A 27,916-nucleotide genomic window follows, 5' to 3' on the forward strand; every position below is an offset into this window, starting at 1 on the left:
CAAGGAGGGAAAAGACCTGTACTTAGAAAATTATAGGACACCAAAAAAGGAAATTGGAGAAGATAGAAATAAGTGGGAGCATATGCTGTGTTCATAGATAGGAAGAATTAACTTCATTAAAATGTCCATACTACCTAAAGCAACCTATAGACTCAATGCAATCCCTATCAAGATGCCAATGGCACATTTCACAGAACTAGAACAAATATTCTAAAAATGAAGTGGAACCACAAAAGACCCTGAATAGTCACAGCCACCTTCAGAAAGAAGAACAAAGTTGAAGGAATCATGCTACCTGATATCAAATTATACTACAAGGCCATAGAAATCAAAACAGCATGGTACTGACATAAAAACAGACACATAGATTAATGGAACAGAATAGAGAATCAAGAAATAAAACCAAGATTTTATGGTCAATTAATATTTGACAAAGAAGACAAGAACTTTAATGGAGTAAAGATAGTCTATACTAGTGGTCAGCAAACTGCGGCTCGGCAAACCGCAGCTCGCGAGCCACATGCAGCTCTTTGGCCCCTTGAGTGTGGCTCTTCCACAAAATACCGACTTCTGCGCATGGGCCATGAAGTTTCAATCGCACTGTACGTGCACGCCCGCATGTGGTATTTTGTGGAAGAGCCACACTCAAGGGGCCAAAGAGCCGCATGTGGCTCGCAAGCCGCGGTTTGCCGATCACTGGTCTATACAATACATGGTGCTGGGAAAATTGGACAGATACATGCAAAAAAATGAAAGTGGACCACTTTCTTACACCACACATAGAATTAACTCAAAATGGATTAAGGACTTAAATGTTAGACTCAAAACCATAAAAATTCTAGAAGAAAACATAGGCAGTAAAATCTTGGACATTTCTCCCAGCAATATTTTTTTTCTGATAATGTCTCCTCGAGCAAGGGAAACAAACAAAAAAATAAACAAATGGAACTATATCAAACTAAAAAGGTTTTGCACAGCAAAAGAAACCATCAACAAACTAAAAAGACAACCCATTGAATAGGAGAACATATTTGTCAATGATACATTGATAAGGGGTTAATATACAAAAGTTATATAGAATTTATAAAACAACACAAAAAAGCAAACAATGCAATTAAAAAGTGGGCAGAGGACCTAATCAGACACTTCCACAAAGAGGACATACAGATGGCCAATAGGCATATGAAAAGATACTCAGTGTCACTAATCACCAAAGAAATGAAAATTAAAACCATAATTAGATATCACCTCACACAGAACAACTTCAGTAATAAATCAGTAAACAACAAGTGTTGGCAAGGATGTGGAGAAAAGGGAACCCTCACACACTGTTGGTGGGAATGCAGATTGTGCAGCCACTCTGGAAAATAACATGGAATTTTCTAAAAAAAAATAAAAATGGAACTCCTCATGGCCCAGCAAATTCCACTTCTGGAAATATATCCAAAAAAACTCAAAACACTGATTCCAAAGAATACATACACTCCTATGTTCATTGCAGCATAATTTACAATAGCCAAGATTTGGAAGCTACTTAAGTGCCCATCAGTAAATGAGTGGATAAAAAAGCCGTGGTATATTTACACAATGGAATACTACTAAGCCATAAAAAAAATAAGGAAATCTTACTGTTTGGGACAGTGTGGATGGACCTGGAGAGTATTATGCTAAGTGAAATAAGCCAGTCAGAGAAAAACAAGTGCCATATGATTTCATTTATATGTGGACTCTAATGAACAAAATAAACAAAATAGAAATAGACTCATAAATACAGAAAACAGACTGGCAGCTGTTAGAAGGGAGTAGGTTTAGGGGGTTGGGTGAAAAAGGTGAAAGGATTAAGCAAAAACAAAACAAAACCTCATAGGCAATGAGTTGTCATGGCAACTAGACAACAGCATAGTTATTACCAGAGGGAAAGGGCAGGTGGGGAGGTAGAAGAGCTTAAAGGGGGAATAAATGGTGATGGAAGGAGACTTGACTTTGGGCAGTGAACACACAATACAATATACACATAAAGTATTATAGAATTGTATACTGAAACCTATATAATTTTATTAACCAAATAAATTCAATAAACATTTTTTTAAAACTGTAAATAAAAAAAAATGAGGATGGACAAAGTACATTCTCAAACTTGGGCATGCATGAGTATATGCAAAAAGTACATGAGGAATGCAAAGAATACATTTAAATAGTAATTCTGATTCAGGTAGTTTCTGAAATACAGAGAACTTTTCTAGTCCAAAAGAGCTAAATGATTTGATTGCCCTCTTAATTGGGGAAAGAGAGAGACATAACCTGTCATAACCTGGCTGCATGGGTATCTAGAAAAAAAAAAGCACCACTTCATCTCTCTCCTTCCCTTCCCCAGCCAACTGCCTAGGAAAAGTGGGGCTGTGTTTTGGGTCTGGGGGAGATAGCATGGCCTCAAAACAGTGCCCGACACATTCTTTCTCCCATTCCACTGCCAGGGCACTGAACTCCTTTAAGTTAGCAGAAACTTCCAGAACATTGTGAAAAGTGTTGGAGTGAAAGGAACTGCTTCTTGAACTGCGTTCTGCACCAAAAACCGGCAACCTCAGTGCACTCTGAGTGTTTCTGAGCCTCGTAGAGAAACTTCCTCTTTGACAACGTTGGCCCAGAAATCCCTGGGTGAGATTGCTTCCTGTACAAAGCATGATACTAGCAGCCACTTGGCAGATGCATGGAAAGCTAGAACAGGCCAGGGGAGCCAGGGAGTGAGCCCGACACTCCCGCTCAAGGCCTTCCATTCCTTCTGCTATTAAAGACCAGCCAGGCTGTCACTACCAGCTAACCTGCCTGTGTAGGGAAAGACCAGCTCCCGAAGTTTGCAAAGCAAGTCCTCTGGGAGGCTGTGGTACAATTGGCACTAACTGGGCACCAGCAGAGTGCTCATGGACTTGACTTTGTTACAGTTCCTATTTTTAATTCTACCAATCACCCCATTCTGTACTGAAAGCAGATAGCTTCTTACGGACCCAACCTGAGCCAGGCTGAAGGGCCTGGAGTCAGGGCACTGTCCGTTCCCAGAGTCGCTCTCGAAGCAGCCACTGTCCTTTGGGGTTTTCTGTCTCGCAGTAGTCCTCCCCGGGAGACGCCAGCCTCTCCAGCGCAAAGAGCTCCGCATCCCATTCCATGTCTTCTCTGGAGAAGTTGCAGAGGATCCGTCTGGAGCTCCCCAGGCTGGAAGGAGGAAGGCAGCAGGAAGGTTACGTTTGCCTTGGCCAGCTGCACAGAGAAGGGATGCTCTGATTTAGCACTCCGGTGGAGGCCATTAGATACTCCCCCAGTGCTGGGCCTCGTGGAGGACAAAGCAGTGTTTTATGGGGACTGTGAATGGACCTCAGCTGGACCTCAAGCTGGGCTTGAAGGAGAAAGTGGGTGATGAGGGCTGGGCCTCGGTTTTAATACATTCTGTACGTGGTTCATTATTATGGGAGGAAAATGCTATTTAGAAACACCCCTGAATCCACCAGAGTTGAATGGCTCTTGTAAAAACAAAGAGAAATGGGTGGATGAGTGTAGATGGAACCCCAAGGTGGGGTTCCCCAGTGTGGCCTGGGCTGGCCAGAGCAAGACAGCACTTACTGCTCTGAATGAGCAGGTCACGGGAATTTGGGGCTAGAGATGTCACTAGTCTTGGGAGAGAAGGACCAGGAGAGAGAGGTTGAGAAATGTTGACGAGAGGGGTCCAGCCAGCAGGAAGCTCTCCCCCTGAGCCTGGCCAATGCCTCTCTAAGGCAGGGCATCTGATCGGTTTGATGTTGGTTCCAGCTCGGTGCCATGCACTCTTCAACCCCAAGCTCTCATTAAACATGTGCAGTACGCAGTGTGTCTGTGGCATTTAGGGGAAACAAGGAAAGAGGATGCACAGAGCAGGAGGACTAAGTAGGCCAGAAGGACAGGGAGGCAGATCCAGAGCTGAAGCACAGTTAGGAGTGGTGACAACAGTGAACCAGGCTAGTGTACATAATAGAAAACATTTTTAAAGACTTCCATCCAAAAAAAAATACACAAGAGTAATTTTTAGCATATAGGATGGGGGCTCAAGGCAGCTTAAAATCCCAGGAGTCTGGAGGACATGAAAACATTTTGGTTATACTCTGTGGCCCAAGCACTTACTCTTTTTTGCAGGCTTTGGGCTTAAATTTCAAGGTGCTGAATGCCCCTTCCACAGCCTTGGGCAAGTAAATGGGGTGCCTCTCAAGCCTCCTCTGAGTGCCAATGGTCCTACGCTCCGTGCTTTTTCGAAACTGGCCGTCTGTCGTGTGTATGGTGTGTACAGCCATGTCCTCAGAGTGCCGGCGTGGCACCCGCAGGATCCAGTTGGAGTGCAAGCTGTGCTCCCGGGAGCTGGTGGCCACTGGAAGAGAGAAACAGGGTCCCTGGAAAGGAGGACTCACCACTGGGAGGAGCAGAGGCAACAGAGAGCGTGAACAGGGTTGAGAACTTAAAACAAATGCATATACACAGCAGTGCATTCCTAGGAAGGACTGGAGAGGCAAGCAAAGGGGCTGATTGACTTTGCAGTCACGGTGTGGGAATACAGTGGAAAATTGTGTGTCGGTGAAAAAGAAGACCAGAAAGCCCTGGCGGGTGCGGCTCGGCTGATTGAACCAAGAGGTCGCTGTTTGAGTCCCAAACAGGGCACATGCCTGGGTTGGGGGCTCAATCCCCGGTATGGGGCATGCAGGAGCCAGCTGACTGAAACTTCTCATCAGTGTTTCTCTCTCTCTCTCTCTCTCTCTCTCTCTCTCTCTCTCTCTCTCTCTCTCTCCCTCCCTCTTTCTTTCTTTCTCCCTCTCTCTAAAAATCAATTAAAAATATGTAAAAATAAGAACATAGGTCTATATTTACTAACTTGGAAAGATGCCAATGTTGTATTGTAAATTCTTAGGTGAAAAGAGCAGATGAGATCCTATTTTTGTTTTAAAAAAATAAACTGAGTCTGTATTTTTGTTTAAAACCTTTTTGAAAAGACATACACCAAAATGTTAATAGTGATTACTATCTCTGGGTAATAGTATTACAGACCATATTCTTTACTTTCTTCTTTATGCTTCGATGTATTGTTTACTCAATTGATTTATAATATGTTACAATTATTATTAGAGAAAAACCATAAAGCCATTTTCAAAACAACTATGAAGATGACACTTGTCCTCAGTGGTTTTTGTTGTCCTCTCACCAATGTCCTGGATTCCTAGGTTTGACTGCCCGGGAGTGGGCCAGCCTTTGTCAGGGACTGAAGGGGCTTGTGAGAGAGGAGGGCAGACAGCTGCCCTGCAGGGTACAATGAGCTTGGAGAGCAGGAGTAACCTGGGAAATTCCACAGAACTCAGTGAGAACAGAAACCTCACAGATTAAGGTCAATCAAGGCCAGAAGAACAAGAATATAATATTTTGATAATTAAATAATTAAGAACAATTTAGTATTAGTGCCAAAAGTTGATACCTCAGTGAGACCTAAATAAAACCATCATTAATTACCTGATGGGAGGCAAGTCACAGATTAAAAAACTGGAGTAATGGAATTTAGAATTGGGCTCAACTCATGTACATGGTTGAATTCTTTGCTCTCCACCAGCAGAGAGCCATGACATACCTAGACAGGGAGAAAAGTATCACCCTCAGTCCTCACCTCGCTCCCTCTCCAGGCTCCATGCTAGGCCTGGACAAGCTCCCTGGCCCTCTCTTGCCCTACACATCCTCGTGGTGTGGTGGCTCATGAGGGCCACAGAGGTAGTGCTGGGGGGAGGGGTGCAGAGGGATGACAAAGTGGGTGAAGGGTCAGAGTTGTGTCTAACAGCTGGTGCTGCCCCATGGCCACACTAGCTAAGGGAAAGTCAGAAGCTAAATTTTCAAATATAATTTGATTGCCCTCTTTTCTTTCTTTTGTAAAAAATTGTAGTAAAATACAAATAACATAAAATTTACCACTTTAACCATGTTTTAGTGAACAGTTTAGAAGTGTTGAGTATATTTGCATTGTTAAGTGACCGATCTCCAGAATTTTTTTCATCTTGCAAAACTGAAACTCTATACCAGTGGTTCTCAACCTTGGCTGCACATTAGAATCGCCTGGGAATCTTTTTAAAATTCTGATTTCTGGGCCTCATCCTTCGGAAATTATGTTTTCTTGTTATAGGGTGAGGCCACAACATTAGTAACAAAGAAACAGAATTTCCGGAGGATGAGGCCCAGAAATCAGGATTTTAAAAAGATTCCCAGGTGATTCCAATGTGCAGCCAAGGTTGAGAACCACTGCTCTATACCCATTTAACGGCAACTCCCTATCCAACGCCTTCATTTAACCATTTTTCTATTACTTTAGCTCATGGGCTCTTACAAAAGTGTCACCCTGTCTCAGTTGTGGCAACAGACCACAGGAAAGGAGTTTTTGCCCAAATATGGCCTCAGGTGTTAAAGGGGCAGGCTGAGGCAGTGGCAGAAGAGACAACTAGAGCAAAGCACCCCCAAGAGAAGTACAAGCTCAGGGCCAGGCTCTGGATTGCAGATGTGTTTCCCTGTCATGGGGAGGTAGGGTTCCTGATAGCCCATCTTATAAGTCCTCTTCAGAGACTACAACCCACCCGCCTTCTGCCCCCAGGGATGGCACTCACCATCAAAGTCCACATCTTCATTTGGGGGGTCTGTCTCAGCAGTCCGTGGCCGTTTCTCTGTATCCAGCTCTGCGATGATGGAGTCAAAGAAGGCGATGGCCTCTGCCACATCCGCGCTGAACTGCCAGTATTTCTTGGGGGTTGCTTTCTGCTGCAGGTGAAGGGGAGGAGAAAGAGTTGCTTGAGCCAACTGTATAGCGTCCTCACACATGTCAGTCATAACTGCTGAATAGAATTAAATGTTGCTGAAACTAAATGTGTGTGAAGTTATAAATCCACAGGGTTTACAAGGGAAATTTGTATAAGTACTCTGTGGAAGGAAGGTAGATGCTCCACATCTACATTGCTATAGGTCAATGGATTTCAATTACCTCAAGGAAGGAGAGAGAAAGGATGAAAAGAACGGCCTCTCTTGGTCACAGATGGTTATTAACCATCAGAAGAAACACTTAGTTTTTCTTTGCCCTTCCTTGCTGATGAACACCCAGTTAGGCAATGATACAGATCCTTAGGTAGGCGATAAGATGCTCACAGCAGGAAAGAGAGGACAAGATATGTTGGAACTAATCCCTAAAAGTTGTCAGTGCCTAAAGTGAACAAAATTGGGCCCAATTCATGGAATAAATTGAAGAGAAATTAGTATCATTGTTTGAAAAGTGCAAGAAATAAAATATCTAATTTAATAAAAGAAAAACATGCAAATTGACCATACCTTCACTATACCCACCAGCCATGCCCACCAGCCATGCCCACCAGCCAATCAGGAGCGAATATGCAAATTAACCCAACTAAGATGGCAGTGGCCACAAAGATGGAGTGAGTAGGAGGCTTGAGTTGCCCCCGGAAATGGAGGAAGCCAAGCTTCCCGCCTGCCTTGTAGCCCTGAGCTCTGCTCAAGGCTACAAAGCTTCAATTATAGAAGATAAATAAATCCCAGATACCTACTTCCAGCTGGCCATGGCCAGCCTGAAAACGGCTCTCAGCCCCTCACCCAGGCTGGCCATGCACCCCAGTGGGACCCCCCCTCCCGCTCTGAAGGGGCTGTGGCCAGCCTGAAAACAGCCCTCAGCCCCTCACCCAGGCTGGCCAGGCACCCCAGCGCTACCCCACCCTGATCCAGGACACCCTTCAGGGCAAACCAGCCAGCCTCCACCCATGCACCAGGCCTCTATCCTATATAATGAAAGGGTAATATGCAAATTGACCCTAACAGCAGAACCACTGGGAATGACTGGTCACTATGACACACACTGACCACCAGGGGGCAGATGCTTAATGCAGGAGCTGCCCCCTGATGGTCAGTGCACTCCCACAAGGGGAGCCCTGCTCAGCCACAAGCCAGGCTGCCAGCTGCCAGCACAGCAGTGGAGGCAGGAGAGGGTTCCTCAGCAGTGCTAAGGATGTCCGACTGCAGCTTAGATCTGCTCCCCGCTGGTCATCCCCCGCTAGACATCCCCCGAGGGCTCCCGGGCTGCCAGAGGGATGTCTGACTGCCAGCTTAGGCCTGATCCCACGGGGAGTGGGCCTAAGCCAGCAGGTGGACATCGCCTGAGGGGTCCCAGACTGTGAAAGGGCACAGGCCGGGCTGAGGGACCCTGTCTCAAGTGCACAAATTTTTGTGTACCAGGCCTCTAGTATAGTTAATAAGAATATACTGAGTGCCTAACTGGGTTCTGGGCTCTGTCCTGATTCCTTCTCCTCCAGGATCTTATTCATCATCACAACAGCCCACCAAGGGTTGCAAGTGACTGGCATCATGGAAGTTCAAGCACCACAGAAACTTCAACAGGGAGCTGACCACACAAGAATCAACCATGAACCAGTGAAAAGTTCCCTGAGGAATTTAGTAAATAGAGAACTGAAAAAAGACAATATGTGCTAACCTGGGCTATTTTGACCATGTGTAGAGGTGTAGAGTTCTTTTGTTTTATATGGGCATTTTGGAAGTGGGATGGTATTAACAATAAATATGATTTAATTACAGACTAGCATGTTGGGAAATGTATGTACAAGATTTTGGTGAAATATATGTATTTTGTACTATTAGAAAACATTTTTAAACCAAGAATTTTTTTCTTAACAGAAAATATTGAAGAACCACAATATACACCTAAATCATTTTTGTTAAAAGTGGAAAGCCATCCAAATGAAGTCATCCTTCCCTCTTCAAAGAACCCACTAAAATGAAAGCAAGGAGGGAGGAAAGTAGAAACTCCAATGACAAAGAGAACAGTGAGAGGCCATCAGCAAAAGACAGATTTCCAAAAGCGTCTGGCAGTTGGCAAGCAGTGGAAGGAAGGTCATTGATGTAATAGAGCAGAGGGCCTGGCCTTCCAGAGCTTCCTGGGTGGGGAAGCAGCTGAGGAGGGGTCATTTTGAACCTTGGGAACTGAAAATGCTCCAGACTTAACAACACCAGATACAACAGGGCTGGGAGGGTGGTGCGGGACTGATGAAGGACTGTTTGAAAGTCTCTATGCACACAGCAGGCCAGGCCACCAGGCATCCTCCCTGCAGTCAAATGACAGGAGGGCTCATCAATATAGGCAATCAATATTCTTTTATCCTCCATGTGTTTTTTTCTTGCTGGTCCCTCTGCTGTGGTTGTCTCATCTGGCTGACTCCCATTCATCTACCAAAACTGGCTGATATGACCCAGCAATTCCACTTCTGTATATATATATCTGAAGAAACCCAAATCACTAATTTGAAAGAATAGGTACACCCCTAGGTTCATCACAACATTATTTATTATAACCAAGATATGGAAACAACCCAACTGCCCATCAATAGGCAAGTGAATTAAAAGGGGGTGATACATACACACAATGGAATATTACTCAGCCATAAAAAGAATGAAACCTCATAATTCACAACAGCGTGGATGGACCTACAAAGTATTATGCTAAGTGAAATAAGTCAGTCAGAGAAAGACAAATACCATATGATTTTACTTATATGTGGCATCTAAAGAACAATATAAATGAGCAAACAAAACAGAAACAGGCTCATAGATACCAAAAAAAAACCCCAGACTGATCATTACCAGACTGGGTGAAAAAGGTGAAGAGATTAAGTACAAGTTGACAGTTACAAAAGAGTCATAAGGATGTAAAATAAAGTACAGCATAGAGAATATAGTAAAAATATTGTATTAGGTATGTATGGTGTCATGTGGGTACTGAGAATATCAGAGGGAACACTTTGTAAAGTATATGATTGTCTAACAGTTAGGCTCTAACCACTATGCAACACACCTGAAATTAATAAAAATAATACTGAAGTAAAAAAAAAAAAAGACTTGGCTGAGACAGCTTCTTCTCCACGGTGACCACTTTCTTAATTCTACCATCACACATAACATTTCAGAGATTATTTTTGTGAAGTGAAAGAGAGAAAAACAAAGATTGAAGAAAGCCACACATCTGGACTGAGCCGCAAAGGAAGAATGAATATTACTTAAGAGGAATGCCAGGTGCATAGGTTTTTGCATCTCAAAATCCATCTCTGCATAAAGAAGATGTCTCAAAGTCTCCAGCAGCAACTACCATCAGTGTTTGGCTTAATACAAGCGTCTCAGGCTTGCATGTGGGCATCACATTCTTTTTCATCTGGGTCAACCTCCAATTGATGTAAGCTGCTCATTCCTCAACGCCTCCAGGAAGTAGACTTTGGCAATCAGCTAAGAGCAGCCCAAAGCAGTTACTTTCACTTAGAAGGGTTTAGAAGAGACTCTTTGGTGTTTTAACTATCAAAGGCCTAGAAAACAACAAGCACACTACCATTAGTTAATTTCACATAAGCCCTTTATTGTGGTCTCTTATGGATCTCCTGAACATCCTCACAAATTAAAAAAATAAACCACTTTAGCCACTGAACTCTCTATCAACACTGATGGACAAGGCCCTTTCAGCTACACACTTGTTAGTTATTCCAAATATTCAAACATGTTGGTTGTTTCCAAAGCTTCAAGCTTTAGGATTCAAGACTCAGGTCTCTCTCCCATGCCTTGCCCCTTCTACTATGCTTAGTAGAGAGTGCCTTCCTGGGCACACCTGGAGACACTGGCAAGCTCCTTAGACAACAATGAAGAGTCCCATTATCTAGATCCCACTTCAGGGGTCTCTGTTGAGTCAGGCAGTACATTAGCATTATAAAATTTATTTCTATTAAGAGCTTTTGGATCCTGGTCTGGCTGAGAGTGAGACATTGGGACACTCTGGTGACATTATTTGTGGCTGACCCATACAAACCTGTGTAAACAGTTCCCTCCAACCCCTCCACGCCCTTCATGAAATGAGGTAGGGATATACATAAATGTAAATGAATAAACAATGGATTCCCTTCCTTACTTAGTCCCGCCTTCCTTCCCTGTAAATGAAAGCACCAGCCTTGACCAAGTCTAAGCGCATGGCCTGGGAGGCAGTGAAGGGATGCCTTCCTCTTAACCCTGTTGGGGTGACTCTATGACAGTCCGGCCCAATCCCAGCTAGACATCAGGATCTCCTGGATCTATTCTTAAAGAATAGCTACACCTGGCCCTTTCCCAGACCAATTACTTTAGATAATAAAGTGATTCCACTGCACAGCAGTGAAGAACCACCACTCAATAGAGAACCGGCCACGGCGGAAGCCACCCAGGCATGGGGGAGGGACCCAAGATGGGGGAGGGACCATGGCTGAGTCTAGCTTCTTCCGCCTTCCCATAGCTTCCATGGCCTTTTCTCACCTCTACAAGGACATTCTCTTGGTCAACACTCACAGATACCACTAGCACAATGACTGCATCAACTGAGGCTCAAGGTTCAGGGCTCAGGCTAATATGACAGGAAAACCTACTTAACAAAGAGGTTGTGGTATAAAATGGGAGGTCAGTGATCAAGACCCCTGGGTGAGATCCAAAATAGTCCTCCCTTGCTGAACTCAGAACTCCAGGTAAAAGTGTATTGCTTCCCTCCCAACCTGACCTTTTCTAGCCCGAATGTTTTAAAGACTCCTTTGGAAAGCCTGCATGTAACGCAGCCTGCAGCCTGTTGCCCTGGTGAGGCCTGGGTTTCACAGAGCTCATGTTGCCTCATCAGCCCCGCAGCAGCCCCACGGGGAAGGCACTTGCTCTGAAAGCATCTGTATTGCATTGCCGACTCCACTCCAGTTTGCCTTTCACGTTTCACCTTCGTGGCCTTAGGGTTATCATTTTCCAGGCCTCCCTGTCCCACCCCCTCACTCTAGGCCTGAGTCTCAGATTACTTTGCCCAGATGGAAATCTTTGCACTTTTCCAAACTCCACTTACTTCTCACTTTAGCTTCTGAGTCCCCCAGAGCAGTTTGTGATATTTTTCTGCATTTCATATCAGCTGCTCTCCTGCTGGTTTCACTTGACCTATGGATACCTGGCCTTCTCCAATCTGTTTTCTTCTGGGATCTGTCAGTATTTGTTTGCAAGAGATTTGGTTTCTACGAAATAAACTTCCAGTTGTAAACAACAATATTTTTTTCAGAGGTTAGGGTAGGGGGACATTCCAAACCCACCCAAAGCCAAGAGGAACACCACTAAACACCTAGCCTCCTTCTCACCTCTCCTTCTTGGCCACCTTCCTCACCTTTTCAGAGGGCCCGCCTACTCTCTGCAGCAAACAGTCCCAGGCGCCGTTTCTCTATGCTCTGTGTCCTGCTCGTGTGAACAGATACCTTCATAGCCCCGAGAAGACCAGTGGTACTTAACCTCTTCTCTGAGGCAGCTTTGGCAAATAACACTCACAGAAAATACTCTGCTGCTAAGTGCTCACTGCCAGCCCTTGTACACAGAGACAAGCTGTACCACACACACACTCCCAACATTCTTGGTTACACTTCTACCTCTTTCTCTTCCAAGGAACCCCAACACACCAGTGTGGTTCCAAGAGTGATGCTGAGAATTGCAGCTTCAGATTATAGTACGGGCCATGTCAGGGCAGATGAATTATCTTTTCATCTAAGAATGTCAAGCACCTATGCTGAGGGCTGGTATGGAGTAATAAATATTTGTTGAGTGAACGAATATATGCTGTATACATGCCATTACCTAATGTTTACATTTTCCAACCAGTTTGCATGTTGTTAATGTATACTTTTGGATTTAACTTGACAAATTCTGAGAACTCTGTACTGCTTATATTTCTTTAAAAAATGTTTTTATTGATTTTTAGAGAGAGAGAAGGAGAGGAAGAGATAGAAACATCGATGAGAGAGAAACGTAATTGATGGGCTGCCCCCCTACCCCCGCATACCCCTACTGGGGATTGAGCCTGCAACCCGGGCATGTGCCCTGACAGGAATCAAACTGGCAATTTCTTGGTGCATGGGACCATGCCCAACCAGCTGAACCAAACTGGCAGTGTGTGTACTCCTTATCTTTATGGAGTACTGATAATACTCTCTTGAACTAATTATACCTGGAAATCTGAATGTCAATATAATTGAGATAGCCTGGATTGAAGAGATCATTTTCTCTTGGATCAGCTGGGTGAAATTAAAGGCAAAACAGCTTAAATTTATCAACAAGCAATTTAATATCATTAAAAGAAGATTTTAAGGACAAACCTTGAAAGCTCTAATTCATTCACTTGGCCTTCTACCATCCTTCTGATAGACTTTCAAGGCCAAGTACAAATAGATATTTACCTTATCCCTTTTATTTAGAACACCTAAGAAAATATGTATCCATAGTTGAATAGGAGTTTGTGAAAAAAAAAAGTGCGTTATTGAAACAAGAATTGTAGATATGAGAAATAACTTGGGAAAAGATATAATCACTGAAACTTAAATACACACATACATATACCCACATACAAAGTTTCAATAGATAAGCTAAATGGTAGACTGGCCACAGCTGACGGGGCTGGAAATCAGTGAAGCAGATAATGGAGCTGAAAAAATCAGCTCAAAAAGATAAAAAAGAAGGGAGAAGTTTGCCACAAACTCTAGTATAACTAAGCCTGGGTATTACCTGTCAAAACATGACAACCATTTAGGAAGCATAGCTACACACCTTCTGCCTTTGGTATTAGAGGTTCTAAACTCACAGGCTGAGAGGCTTCGTCTTTTACCTCCCAGCTTTATAATCTTCAGGTCATTTTGTTGTTGTTAGTGCCTGGTAACTCCGCTTCTTAAACACCATCTAAATGGTCATTTCACTTCAACAAAACACTGAGTGAAAATTTTTTTATCATTTATCAAACCATTAGAAGCAAAACTGATAGAATTGAACTAACACCCTTGAAACATAGTATAAAATATTTACATCCAACAAGTGAAACATCACAATCCAATAAGAGAAGGGATAGATTTGTCAGTAAGTGGTGTTGGAAGACTTTGCTATTTGGGAAAAAATTCACTTTGAATTCTCACTTCCCACTACATGTCAAAATAATTTGCTGATAGACAAAAGAATTGGGATGTTTTATTTTCATGGAACTATTAAAAATGGAGAAAAATGGCAAATATGCAATTGACTTTGAGGCATAGAAGGACTTTCTAAGCATGAGAGTAATGGAAGAACTATCAAAGACAAAAATTGATAGTTTGACTACACAAACATCAGTAGTATTTGTACATCAGATAATGTCAAATTAAATTAAAAGATACATAATAACTTAGAGCAGTGGTTCTCAACCTTGGCTGCACATTAGAATCACCTGGGAATCTTTTTAAAATGCTGATTTCTGGGCCTCATCCTCCAGAAATTCTGTTTCTTTGTTATGGGGTGAGGCCACAACATTAGTAACAAAGAAACAGAATTTCCGGAGGATGAGGCCCAGAAATCAACATTTTAAAAAGATTCCCAGGTGATTCTAATGTGCAGCCAAGGTTGAGAACCACCCATTTAGAGTATTTTTAACATACATGGCAGACAATGTATTCATATACTTAGTATAAAAACATTTTACATAAGTCAATAATAAATCCTTAATAGAGCCAAAAGAAAATTTACAAAGACATAAATGGGTAATCCATTAATAAGAAATTGGTTTAATAAAATAAAAGGGTCATTCTTTGCTCAAGCAATAATCAAAGAAAAGCACATAAAATAATGCAGTTATATCAGTAAACTTTTAAAATTAATGACAATACTTGGTGATGATAAAGAGCAATGTGAAGGGCTTTCTCATTTGTGACAAATGGATGGATCTTGAGAATATCATGCTAAGCAAAATAAGTCAAATGGAAAAAGTCAAGAACCATATAATTTCACTTACATGTGGAATGTAAAACTGAAAGCAACTAATGAAGAAACAATACAAATAAACACAAACTTGGACACAGACAATAGTATGATGGTAACCAGAGGGGAGGAAGGTGGAGGGGGTTGAAAAGTGTAAAGGGGGTCAAATATATGGTGACAGAGGAAAATGTGCCTTCAGGTGGTGGGCACACAATGCAATAAACAGATGATGTAGCATAGAATTGTACACTTGAAGCCTATACAATTTTGTCACCCCAATAAATATAATTTTTTAAAATTAAAAAAGAGGACTTTCTAACACACTGTTGATGAAAGTGTAAATTTTAAAATGTTTATGAAAGCAATATAAAGAAGAATCTTTAAAAATAATTGACCTTTTATTCTTTATCCATTAATCACACTTACAGGAATCACTGCGAAAAATGCCTTATAGACATAGAGTAAGATGTGTGTACTTATAATTTTTAACAACTGTTTAAAGACTGTACATTGTTACAATTTTTGCCATTAGAACTTGAGTTTTCCAAAAACTAGTTCATGAGATGGGAAAGAACCGACAATATAAAGTATTAACTGAGAAAAGGGATTATTAAAAGTATATGGTATGGACCAAATTTAGTCAATTAATACATATACATACATTAGGATGGCCAAAATTAGCAAATAAAAATATAGAATGGCAATTAAATTTCAATTTCACATAAACAATGAATAATTTTTAGTATAAATACATACCAAATATTGAATGGACATAATTATACTAAAAAATCTATTGTTTATCTGAAATTCAAATTTAAATAGACATCCTTTATTTTATCTGGCACTCCTAATATACATATATGCAAAAGTACAGAAAATAAATGATGGAAATAAAATATACCTACATATTTTATAGTCATTATCTCTGAATGATAGGTTTCTAAGTTATTTTTATTTTCTTCTGTATGCTTTTCTGTATTTTACAAATTTTACCTAATGAAGAAATGCAACTTTATCATTAGAAAAAAATGTTTACCTAAAAATGTGTCCTTCAAATGGTGAACTCTGATCCATCACAGACTGGATGTTTTAATTATCAGGACCTGATTGCATATGAATATACTCAAACTGTATTTTACTCCATTAAAAATAAAAGATAATTTTCCACTCACTGGAAACCACAGAGGTATTATTTTTTCCAGATCTTCCATCAAGCTTTGTAAGTTTCCTTCTTAAATTATAGTTGGAGCTTCTCAGATTATTGGTTTATTGAACGTCTACGATGTGCCTGGAGCCTTACTAGAAATTGGAGATAAAACGATGAATAAGACAAGGTGCCTTCACACAGTGAACTGATGACCAGTAGCAGAAATAGCAAATGAACTGACCATTGCAGTGCTGTGTGCTGAGTACTAAGTGCTGGGTGCTGAGTGCTGAGATGGGGCTCAGACACAGGGAGGAGGGAAATCTACTGAATTAGAGTGTGAACATGAGAAATGACTTCCTGGGGAAGTGCTTTTCTGCTGCCTAAAAAAGACAGTAAGTCAGCCAGGTGACCAGAATGTGATGGCAAGGAATAAGGGAGGAGGAAATATTGCTTCCAGCAGGTGCCTGGAAGATAGATTCGAAAATATAATCACCCACCTAGCGGTCTGAGAGGGGCTACAGGAATTATATGCTCTGTTGTCAATCATTCTTATACTGTCCATCATCTTGTGAAAAGCTCTTCCAAGCATAATGAAATATTCTTTGCAGCTCATATTGAATTTTTACTGCCTTTCAGCTCTGCAAACCATAGGCCATGGGATAGAGACTCCACCCCCACCCAGTAACTGATGTTCACAGAAAGCCTGCATTTTAATATCACTGTGTTTGCATAAAGTCTCCCCATCAGATCTGAAAAATATTTCTCAGCCATGTATACAGATCCAGAACCTGCTTCCTTTCCCATATGCAATTATATGTGGCTAATTAGGTTGAATTCAGACTCTCCTGCCATAGAGGAGAAAGAATCTTCTATATGCTGTTGACATGGTCTTATTTCATGAAACAAGATTGAGTGGCTTCTATAAAAAAATTTATTCTGAAAGCTAACTATTGTCAGAATAAAACTACTTTAAATTAAAAGCAATCACTTTTGGCAGGCATGCTCCAGAATTCCACTGGTTCTTTTAAAATGTAGCAGGTGAATTCCTTCAGTTGGAGCAGAGGGAGAGTGAGGTGGTGGTGCAGGAGGGGTATACATTTGCAGCTACTTTATCCTGGCAGACAAATCAGGAATCCAAGCTGCTCAGAACCAGGTAATCCACAGGAGACTGGTAACCTGGCCTCGAAAACTGTCCAGGCCAAACCGTCTGGGCAACGTTCCATGGGGCACCGCAGCCAACCCCGGACAGCCTCCCTGGGCCAGCCCTGGCCCCGTGGCCAGCCTCCCTGAGGCTCTTCTCTTATGTGGCCCAGTTCTTGCGGGAGGATGCTGGCTGGTGACCGGTTCACCTGGCCTTAAAATAGGAGGAGCTGTCCTCCGTGAGGGAGCAGTGGTCAGTCAGAGCACAATCTGGAATGTGTCCTCTTTACCTCCCATCAATACCGAAACTGGTCAGTCATACAGAGGAAGGAAGTTCTGACACGTGCTACAACATGGATGAACATTGAAAATATTGCTCTGGGTGAGAAAAGCCAGTCACAGTATGACTCTACTTATATGAGGTTCCTAGAATCGGCAAATTCATAGAGACAGAACGTAGACTAGAGCTTACCTATTAGAGGGATGGGGGCAGGGGAAGTGGGGAGTTACTATTTAATGGATATGGAATTTCTCTTTGGGATGATGAAAAGTTCTGGAAATAGAGGTGGACTACACCACATTGTGTTTGTACTTAATGCCACTGAAATGTACACTTTGAAATTATTTAAATGGTTAATATAAAAATAAATTTTAAGTCTTTTACTTTAAAAGACTATTTTATATCTTTAAAAAATTAATAATTGTCAAACCTTTTATAGAAACACTAGAGGCCCAGTGCACAGATTCATGCACCAGTAGGGTCCCTCGGCATAGCCTTTGGGAATCAGGCCAAAACCAGCAGTCCAACACTGCCTGCCACTCCTGCCTGCTGCCCCTGCTCATCCTGGCCCCACTGTACCTGCCACCACTGTTCGGTAGGCTTGCTGCTGCTCTGCTGTGGTCCCCGGGCTGCAGTGGCCAACCATAAGCCCTGCGTCTGGCGCCCAACAGTCAGCCGAGCACCCATCGGTCAGTGTGGGAGCACACTGACCACCAGGGGGCAGCTCCTGCATTAAGCGTCTGCTCCCTGGTGGTCAGCGCGCATCATAGCAACCAGTCAACCGGTCATTTGGTTGTTCAGTCACTTAGGTTTTTATATATATAGATTCTCCTAATTCCTAAATGAATCATTTTTAGAGCACCCATGATCTCTTAAGGAACTCATTTTCTAGTTTATTACCAATATATTATGTAAAGTTCTAAAACTATATATTTATATAACATTCTAAAAATATATTAATTACTAGAGACCCAGTGCATAAAATTTGTGCACTCAGGGAGTGTGTGTGTGTGTGTGGCGGGGGGGGGGGGGGCCCTCAGCTCAGATTGCGAGAAGGTGCAGGCCAGGCCGAGGGACCCCACTGGTGCACGATCGGGGCTGGGGAGGGTTGCGGGAGGTTGGCCAGATGGAGAGGGACTGCGGGAGGGTTCCAGGGTATGTCTGGCTCGTCTTGCTCAGTCCCAATCAGCCAGATCCCAGCAGCAAGCTAACCTACCGGTCAGAGCATCTGTCCCCTGGTGGTCAGTGCACATCATAGCGACTAGTTGAGCGGTCAACTGTCTGCCTCCTGGTGGTTAGTGCACTTCATAGTGAGTGGTTGAACGGCCTTCACATATCATTAGCATATTATGCCTTGATTGGTTGAATGGCCGACTGGACGACCAGACACTTAACATATTAGGCTTTTATTATATAGGATGGTTTAATAGTCTTTTGGATGAATTATTCTGGGCTTATATAAATGGAAATTTGAAAAAGTTCAAAGAAGTCTAGTATGAAGAATTCTGGTTATTATCTGATAATTAACAATCTGAAAATGTATACATTTATATTTAAAAGAAATGTATATAAAATCATTCAAAGAAAACCACTTAATTTCTTAAGAATTCATTAACTGTAATGAACTTAATTGCCCATAATATGGAGACACTAAAAAGCACTCATTTAAGAAACCATGAAGTGCTATGTTTAAAGTGCTAAATTTTATATTAAGTTTATTTTCCTACAACAAGAAAAAGTAAGCTAAAATGGGTGATGAAAATGTCTGGAATTAGATAGTAGTGATGTTGCACAACACTGAATATACTAAAAATCACTTAATTATACACTTTAACGGGTAAGTTTTATGGCAAGTGAATTAAAGCCATTATTTAAAAAGAAAAGAAATGAAAGCCTAGGTAAGAGAAGTGATGCTCATGAGGAGCCCACAGACCCTCCCAGCATCTTGAAGAAATTACCACGGGAACCAGAGGTGAGGGAGAAACATGCAGAGGCCAACACCAGCCAGGTCCCAGACACATCTTTTCAAGATGCTGGGATGAAGGGAGGGGGAAATTGAAAGAAACACCCTAGCCTAGGACAACTTTTTAATTTTTACAGGCATTTTTCTTTCATAGGATAAGCTTCATAGTCAGAGGATTTTGACAAAATCTTGGAAGGGTATGTGGTCCATCCATGACTCTGGCATCTGAATTCTCTGTTGGGTCCAGAGGGCACCAGCAGAAGCTACGTACCACTCCTTGGGCCCCACTGATACCTGTGCGATGCGCACTCTTGGTTGGTTGTCCCAGCAGGGCCCCGAGACAGTGCCACCGAAACTCTGTGCCCTGGTGCATTGCCTCACTCTCCCCAAGAGGGATCACCCGTGAGGACAGGGACTTGGACTTGCTCACTAGTATCCAGAATAGTCCCTGACACATAGTATATGCTCAATAAATATGTGTTGATGAATGAAGAATGAATTAGTAATATATGTATTGATAAAATTGTTTCTAAAATATTATTGAGGGAATTACCAGCCACATCACACATGGTTCCCTGTATCAAGTTTCATATGAGAATTTTGAAATTTAAATCTGGGGAAAAATCTCACTTTCCTTAAGTAATGGGTATGGTTCTTCCTCTCAGATAGTCAGAGTTTTGAAACAAGTCCAGCTCTCTTTTTATTGTAGCTTCCAGAAAGCGCAGAGTTAAATCCAAAGCTCATCTACAGCAGCTGAATTAACTGCATGATCTGCATATTCTTTTGATTTTCTGTTGATGATTTTTTCTCCTGATTTTCCAGCTTCTGTTGCTACCTTATTCTGCTGGTGTGTGGCTCACTCAGATACTTCGAAGAATGAATTGGGACGTGTGAACATATTTCTGTTGAAATGATTTGAGGACACAATACCGACACATTACCAAGTGCCTGCTGCAGCAGTGCTCACGCTGTCCCCCCAGCTTTCTTCCTAGTGCAAGAGGAGGTAGTACAAACTCGGTATTTCAGTGCTACGGAGATCAAGAGTAAAAGTGGAATCAGAGTTAGCCATGTGAAGAGAAGGTGTCAAGAGGGAGGGATTTTCACTCATGGATTGTGGAGAGGAGAGGGCCTAAAGTGTGCCTGTCTGTGGTGCTTCCGGTCCAGGTCTCTCCCGCACAGACACCCAGGCCATGCCGCCTCGTGGGGGAGCTTCGCTGGGGCATGGAAGCCGTGCAGGGGAAGGACTCTCCTGGCCCCGCTGTGCGGGATGAAGCAGCCTCACCTCAACCTGAAGTGCAGGCTCCCGCACCTGATATATTACACAAGCTCAAATATGTTTTCCAATGGAAAGGTGCCATGGATACATGAACAGGAGTGTGAGTTCTGGCAGGATAGAGGCTGGCTCCCTCTTCATCAGGTCACAGCCTTACAGAGCACCTGATGTCTCTGAGCTCCAGCTATTCCATGGGCAGTGTGGGGCTAGGACTCAACACACGGTGTTTGGAGGATGATTAGAAGTCAGGAATAACTGCTGATTGTTCCTAATTGTGCCTGGGTTTCAGCACAGGAGCAGGGGAGGTGGGTGTGAAGGAGACCCCACTATTCCTCCTCGATGGCAGAAGTACCCCAGGTGCCCAGGGCATGGGGCCCGGTGGCCTTGCCCTATAGGTTCAGAAGTTCCAGGACTATTTCAAATATGCCATCCTTCCTCCACATGAATTTTGCTCTATGTTGGAAATGCTAACATTTGGTTATTTAAACAATGAGTCCCAAATTGCACCCCATGCCCAACACTGACATATAACTCCTCAGATATGAAATTTGTGTTTGGTTTGATTTAAAATGTTGCAAAATTTGTGTCTTATTCATTTTTATAATTCCCTGTTATCCTGACGGAGGAGCAGATTGCCACAGGGCCTGGTCAGGACCCATCATGGTCATGGGAACCCAGGGGTCTTCCCACCCCCACCCCAGGCTCACTTCACTTCCTCCTTCCATCACCCCATGTAGGTGCCCTTCCAGGCTCTCCACATTTCCTGGGAGTGAGGCTAACAGACGCCTTGGCACCCAAGTGCATCATGCCTTAGGTATGCGTGGGCATTTCAGCGGGACCTGTGGGGATGCCTCACTCTAGGCTGTGAGAAACTCTGAGTCTTGCCCCAGGAGTGGTGTGTGAAATCAATTTAATGTGTCATGACCAATATTTAAAAATCAGTACAGAACACTTTGAAAAGTATCAGAGTATCAAACAGAGAACTTTTGTTTTGGTTGTGTGTTTGGGTAAACTGGGTCAGCATCTAAAACTTACTTCTTACTGAGAGTTTTAAACAAAACCATTTAAAAGTCATTATCTTTCCCCTGAAGAGAGACAGGGGAACTTAGGTTCTGTAGCTGGTATTTATGGGGAGGGAGGGAGGGAGGGAGGGAGGGAGGGAGGGAGGGAGGGAGGGAGAAAAGGAGGGCTCACCATGGTGTCCAGAACCACAGGGAATACTGCTCACTCCCTACATGAAGGCCAGCTCGCCCATGATCTACAGCATGAAAGACAGCAGGCTTTTCGTCTATAAAGCATCCATAAGTTGACCAGTAAGTACTCACCACTATACTCTGGGTTAAGAAAATGACAAAGATACTGTTTTAGCTTCATCAAGCTCACTGCAGTTCCCCAAGGGAGATACACAAGCTAACAGCCACAGTAGAACATGATAAATGCTAAAACAGAGATGTGTTTAGACTAATATTTGAGAAGAAAAAAGGCTGATGCTACAGAGGGGTATATTCATGTTCTATGGCTGCTACTACAGAGTACCACAAACTGGGCAGCTTAGACCAACAGAAATGTATTCTCTCCCAGTTCTGGAGGCCAGAAGTCTGAGACCAGGTGTGACTAGGGCTGTGCTCTCTTTGAAAGTGCTGGGGAGGGAGGCCCCCAGCCCCTCTCCCAGCTTCTGGCATTTCCTTGGCGTGTGGTAGCGTAAGTACAGTCTTCACACAGCATTCTCCCTGCCTGCGTGCATGTGTCCCAATTTTCCCTTCTTATAAGGACACCAGTGATGTTGGATCAGGAACCCACCCTAATAATTCACAATCACCTTAACTAATTACATCTGTAATCACCCTTTTCCCTAAAACATCACCTTCTGAGGAGTTAGGGTTGAAACTTGATTTTGGGGAGACAATTCAGCACATAACTGAGGGTCAAGAAAAAAATACGCTGTTTTCCCAAACCTTTGAACATCATTTCCTACCAATGCAGAAAGGTGATGACATTCCAGAAGGAAGGCTCTCTCCTGGGCCGTTGCCCCTGCTGTGCAGAGAGCCAGGCAGGCACAAGCCACCTTGCTAGGCTACCCTCGGAGGACGCAGCCTGCACCCGATGTTTCTCAGGACGCCAGCAGACAGCCCTTGCCTTAGGAGCGAGGAAGGAGAGCCATTGTCTACAGGCTGCGCCTTCCATTCCAGGGTCAGTGAACACTGAACTGCTTAGTGCCTGCCAGGTCCTATCACAGGCAGGATCTTGCTTCCTCTTCACAAGGTGGACTCTTATTTCCATTCGCACACTCCCGAAATAGAAGCTCAGAGACGGAAACTCAACTGGACAAAGGCACACAGCTTTCACTTGCAGATACAGAGTTAAAATTCAGGCCTTGTTCTGACTGACTTCGAAGCCCTTTTTAAAACTCTTTCTGGTCACACCATGGTAAGAGGCAGCTCCCGAGGAAATCGTACTGTGCCCGTGACCCTCCTCACAGCCATTCCTGCTCGGCCACAGCTGCTCGTTCTGCCTCTAACCCTCTCTTCGCCTTCAGACGGCCGGACCAGGAAGGGGGCAGGGAGGAAGGGAGCTCCATTCTACAAAGACAGGACTCCGTTCTGCAGGAAACATAGTGCCCAGAGGGACCCTAACCAGAGCCTAGAACCCCAGGACACTCAAGCTGGAAGGGAGTCCAGAAGTCATTGCCACCCCCTCTGTCATCAGAAGTGGCCCCCAAAACGGGTGACTGGCCCACAAACCTACAGCTAGCTGGCACAGGCTCAGTCCCAGGACCTAAGAGTAGGACCTTTGTATGGGCCCCAACATGCCATACTTCGGGAGTCAAATTGATTATTTAAACTGCTCCCACCTGGGATAAAGTGCTGACAGTTAAAACCAGCTGAATGACCAGGCCTGGAGATTTGATAGTGATCCAATCAGTCACTCAGCAATACTGGGCTTGTGTGGCCCACAGGGCACGCTGGGAGCCAGCCAGGATGTGGGAAAGACAGGCCTGCTGTGAACCCCCAAAGCCCCACCCGCAGGAAAACGATTGAAGGAAATATATAACAAAACAGCCTCAAACCTCAAGCATTGAACAAAAATTTGAGGAAATACAGAAATGGGGCTCCTGTCAGACTCAGGAGCCACTACCCCTTGTCTTCCGGTATCACTGAAATGCTCAAAGAAAGGTACTAATCCAAAGGCTGGGGAGGGTAAAAATGACCGGATAAATGCACGCTATTTCTTCCACCGAGTTCCTGCTCAGTCTGTGTGGCCTGCAGCCTGCGATGCCCAGCAAGGCCGCTCTGTGGCTGTGCCGAGACCCACAATGCCCAGGTGCGGGGTCCCCAGGGAGCAACGCCTGCAGTTACTTGATTCATACGGGGCTGAGCAGCTAGAGATTTGAAACATCTTGTTCATACGGTTTCACTTTCCACTGGGACTCCCAGATGTGATTGCAGTAATAACAATAACCGCAATCATTGGTTGGGGAATGATTTGCTGTCACCCAAACACCAAGCAAGTATGATCTCATCCATGAAATGGGCGGCAAATGACAGCCGTCCCAGGCCACACAGTGCTGCTGCCTGCCACCAAAGCCCAGCCCTCCCGCACGGCGCCCCGCGCCCCCGCGAGCGGCGCGTCCCCTTGCCTCCGCGCGGGAAATCAACAGGGACTAGCGTTCTCCCGGCAGGGAGGTGGCCATGGAGAGTTCTGAGGACAACTGAGCCGCTGTTCGGAATGTGCGCGTGAACGAAGCTGTGTCTGGACGAGCCAGCTTCCAAACTGCATCGGCGGCTCTTGCAACCACTCTCATCTCAGCGGCACTTCTCAGCGGCACTTACCTTGATTTCTTTGGAGGGGGGCTGGCCGGGGGCCTTCTTTCCTCCCTTGGAGGATTTGGACGAGGTGGAGGAGCAGTGGGCGCGCTTGGGCTTCAGGTCGTTGAGGCTGCTCAGGTACTTCTTCCGCAGGGCCAGCAGCTCCTGCAGGTACTGCAGACAGTCCTGGGTGCGAGAGTACATCCACGCCCGGTCGCCCTCCTGCTGCAGGTAGTACAGGCTGGTGTCCATGCTGCTGGTGCTTTTGTATTTCTTCAAGGACTCGCTGAATTTCTCCCCGTGGTCCCCAACCACGTACATGGAGCTGCTGCGGACCAGCCGCACCGGGGGGCCTCCCTCGCAGTAGGAACTCTCGGCCACCTCCGCCTTCCTTTGCGCCCTGGAGCTGAAGACGGAGTGCAGCTTTCTGAGCATGGTGCTCGGTTTCTCTCCGTGGGCGCCTTCCAGCTGCCCGCGCCGCCACTTGATCTCGCTGGGGGTGGGCGAGCCAGCATGCGGGCCTCCCGGCCTCGCCTTCCAGGAGGCCTCTGGTCGCTGGAAGCCAAGGAGCGAGTGCCGGCTCAGTCAGGCGGGCAACCAGGGGCTCTCTCATGGGAGTGGGCGTTTATACCCAATAACCAAGATGCCTTAAGCCGCGGAGGAGAGGAGGTAATGAGTGCCCGCCGAGCCTAGAAGCAAGTGCCCGGCTGGTTCTAAGCACCATTTGGGGCAAATACCCTCTGTGCTCCTCCATCGAGGGCTCCAGCTAAATGGGGAACACGTGACATTGCTTTTCCTGCTTAACTATTTTCTTTCCTTTTCATTTTCGTTTCTGGATGTGGTCTCAATTTGACTTGATCTTGGCATTAAATTTGCACGTTTCCACTTGGCTGAGCTAGCCCTGGTCCTGAACTCCTGTATCCAAAACGAAATCCTACTTTGCAAGGACACCACTCAGCCAAAAGCAGTGTGTGGCTTGAGGTAAAATCCAGTCCCCTGAGCTGGGCCAGGGCGAACACAGCCAGGGCCATTGGCAGTTGGCTTGCAGATCTCCGATAAGCTGGGCCCTGAGCAGGCATCAGAGCGCCCTGCAGGCGCCTCACCTGCCGTAACAAAATCTCTCAGCCGTCACTGGATAGCAGCCCTTTGTGGAGATGGGAGGATTCAGGTATCCAGACCACAACTTTCTGCATAAAAGCCTCAGGCAGCTGAGGGTAGCACATGTTCGGGGCAGACCTGTTCTTTTCAGCTTGAGCTAAATAGACTAGTTATGATCAGACACACTATTTTTTCAAGAGCATCATTTGAATACATTAGAATTTCCGGGACGTTCCCTCTAGAATTCTTTTCAGGCAAATGCTAAGCATCGTTGTTGCACTCATTTTCCTACACAGTCTGTTTCTTTGCTCAGGGAGCTGAAGCCTGTAAGTCTCTCACAGGCATTATCTTAAGCTGAGGTGGATGTAGCGGAGGCTGAGAGCCCCCAGAGACTGTATGTGAAATGTAATTGGATGTATGTATTAGCATGGCTCAGTTTTGTTCTTTTTTTTTAAGAGGGAAGGAGGAGAGAGAGAGAAAGAGAGAGAGAGAGAGAGAGAGAGAGAGAGAGAGAGAGTTCGTGGTTTTATCAGATATTTAAAGAGGTCTGTGATTAAAAAAATAAATTAAAAAATGTTTATATCCTGTTCTGGAACAATAACCTTCCTTTTAGGATATAGCTATAAGAGGACATTATAAATACATCTGTACTGAGTGCACTGTGTCGGTGGCATTCTCCCAGACACAGTGATTCGATGACCCCAGATATGTGGAAGCATTTACACCTTACATTTGCCGAGTGCTTTGGGGCTGATGAAGCATCCCCACATGCATTAATTTACTGTATCATTATGGCTTTCTTGGGAGAGAAACCCAAGATTGTTGAACCTCAATTCACAGATGAAGAGGTGAGCCTGCAGAGGTTAAGAGACTTTCCTAAATTCTAGATCAGATGAGTGAGAAACTAGTCTGCTTGGAGGGCCTCCATCCAGCCCATTTCTCTGGCTTCACATGGGCACAATACCTAAGCACCCAGAAGGACAAGTGCTGGCAGAATTTCTCCCTGAGGAACCCAGGAACTGTGACCACCCAGCCTCCTCAGTAGCATTGCCAGTGGGCTTCTAATGAATATTACTACTTCTATTTTGTAGCATCCTGCATATGATTGTCTAGTTCCTGTCCCAGTCAAAAGTTTTGCACCCAGGCCTCTCATCCTGGGTATCTGTAGAGATCACAGGCAGGGATGCGCCACCCTTAGCAATGACCAGCTTGGAAATGGCTCCGTTAGCCCACTGCCCTAATTACGCAGGGTTTCCTGAGATCCTGATTGTCCTGAATGGCCCTGCTGCTGAGAGGGCACAGGGCCAGGCAGTCCAACCCCTTCCCACAGGAAGTAAGGTGAGCACCTAGTCGCTTCCCTCCCGCACGTGGCATGTTGACTATTGCTGTGCTATGCCCTGGGGTAAGCGCAGGGGGACACGATTCTCCAGGCAGTCCCACCAGGCTGCACCTTCACTTCCCATAAAGAATCCCGAGCCAAAGACAACAATATGCACACTCATCCACGTCTAGAAACCCCTTGGCTGTGTCCCTGACAGGACAGCAGGGACACAGCAATGAGTTGGCATGAAGATGGAGAAGCGGCCTGAAGGAGGAGGGAATGCAGAGGAAGAAGGGAAGCTGAGAAAAGGAAGAGATCTAATCGTCAGTGTTGAATATTTAATGAAGAGTAAGATTACAGCGTTCAACCACGTGTATCCCGTGTCGTGTTGGTCCGTTTGCACAGCATATTGGAACGTTTTGCTCCATGGTTGTGCTATGAATTGTGAGGAAAAGGATCTCCCCTGGAGACCAGCTTCCCTGCCCCAGACGCAGTGTCCTGTGCCTTTGGACCCTTGTCCAGAGTAACCCACGGCCCCGGGCTGTGCCCTCCACATCTGGAGACGGAAATGGGCTAACGGATGGGTTTGCTGCCCCTGCTCGCTTTAACAGGCTTGGAACCCCCACCCCCACCCCCACACCACATGCCTGTGAGCAAACAAATCCTCTGAGGTTTGCAAGGCTAAAAATGTCCTGGCACCTGAGTACACAGAGGCTTGGTGTTCTGCACTTGCATCCTCCCTTAGAAGGCACAACCCAGTTTGGGAGCTGCTGCTGATTGGAAGGCAAAGTGGGCACGTCTGAGGGTACAGGTAGGTTAACCCCTCTGGGTGAAGACTGGAGATGAATAATGAGAGATTGGGTTGGAAAAAGTTGCAGGGAGACGAAGATGGCATCAGGCAGTTAGTTAAAGGAGGCTTGGGGACCGGGTCAACAAACTTGGATTTGATTCAATTGAACTTTTTGTCAGCGCTCAGGGAGCCAATAAAGCATATTCATGTAACTTACAAAAAGTGTCCCCTTTCAGTGAAGGATAGGTAAG

General features: G+C 44.7%; 1 protein-coding gene across 1 annotated transcript; it reads right to left on the minus strand.

Annotated features, from left to right (window-relative positions):
- Positions 1 to 3,032: 3,032 nt before the first annotated feature.
- LOC308513768 (uncharacterized protein C13orf42) lies at positions 3,033 to 24,891 on the minus strand (the record flags this gene model as incomplete). Its single annotated transcript, XM_081083905.1, has 4 exons — positions 3,033 to 3,207; positions 4,147 to 4,387; positions 6,648 to 6,798; positions 24,481 to 24,891. 4 exons carry the CDS (start codon positions 24,889 to 24,891, stop codon positions 3,033 to 3,035), a joined length of 978 nt encoding a protein of 325 aa, XP_080940031.1.
- Between the last annotated feature and the right edge of the window lie 3,025 nt (positions 24,892 to 27,916).

Source organism: Myotis nattereri (assembly GCF_964212035.1).
Source record: "Myotis nattereri genome assembly, chromosome: 2".
NCBI lineage: Eukaryota > Metazoa > Chordata > Mammalia > Chiroptera > Vespertilionidae > Myotis > Myotis nattereri.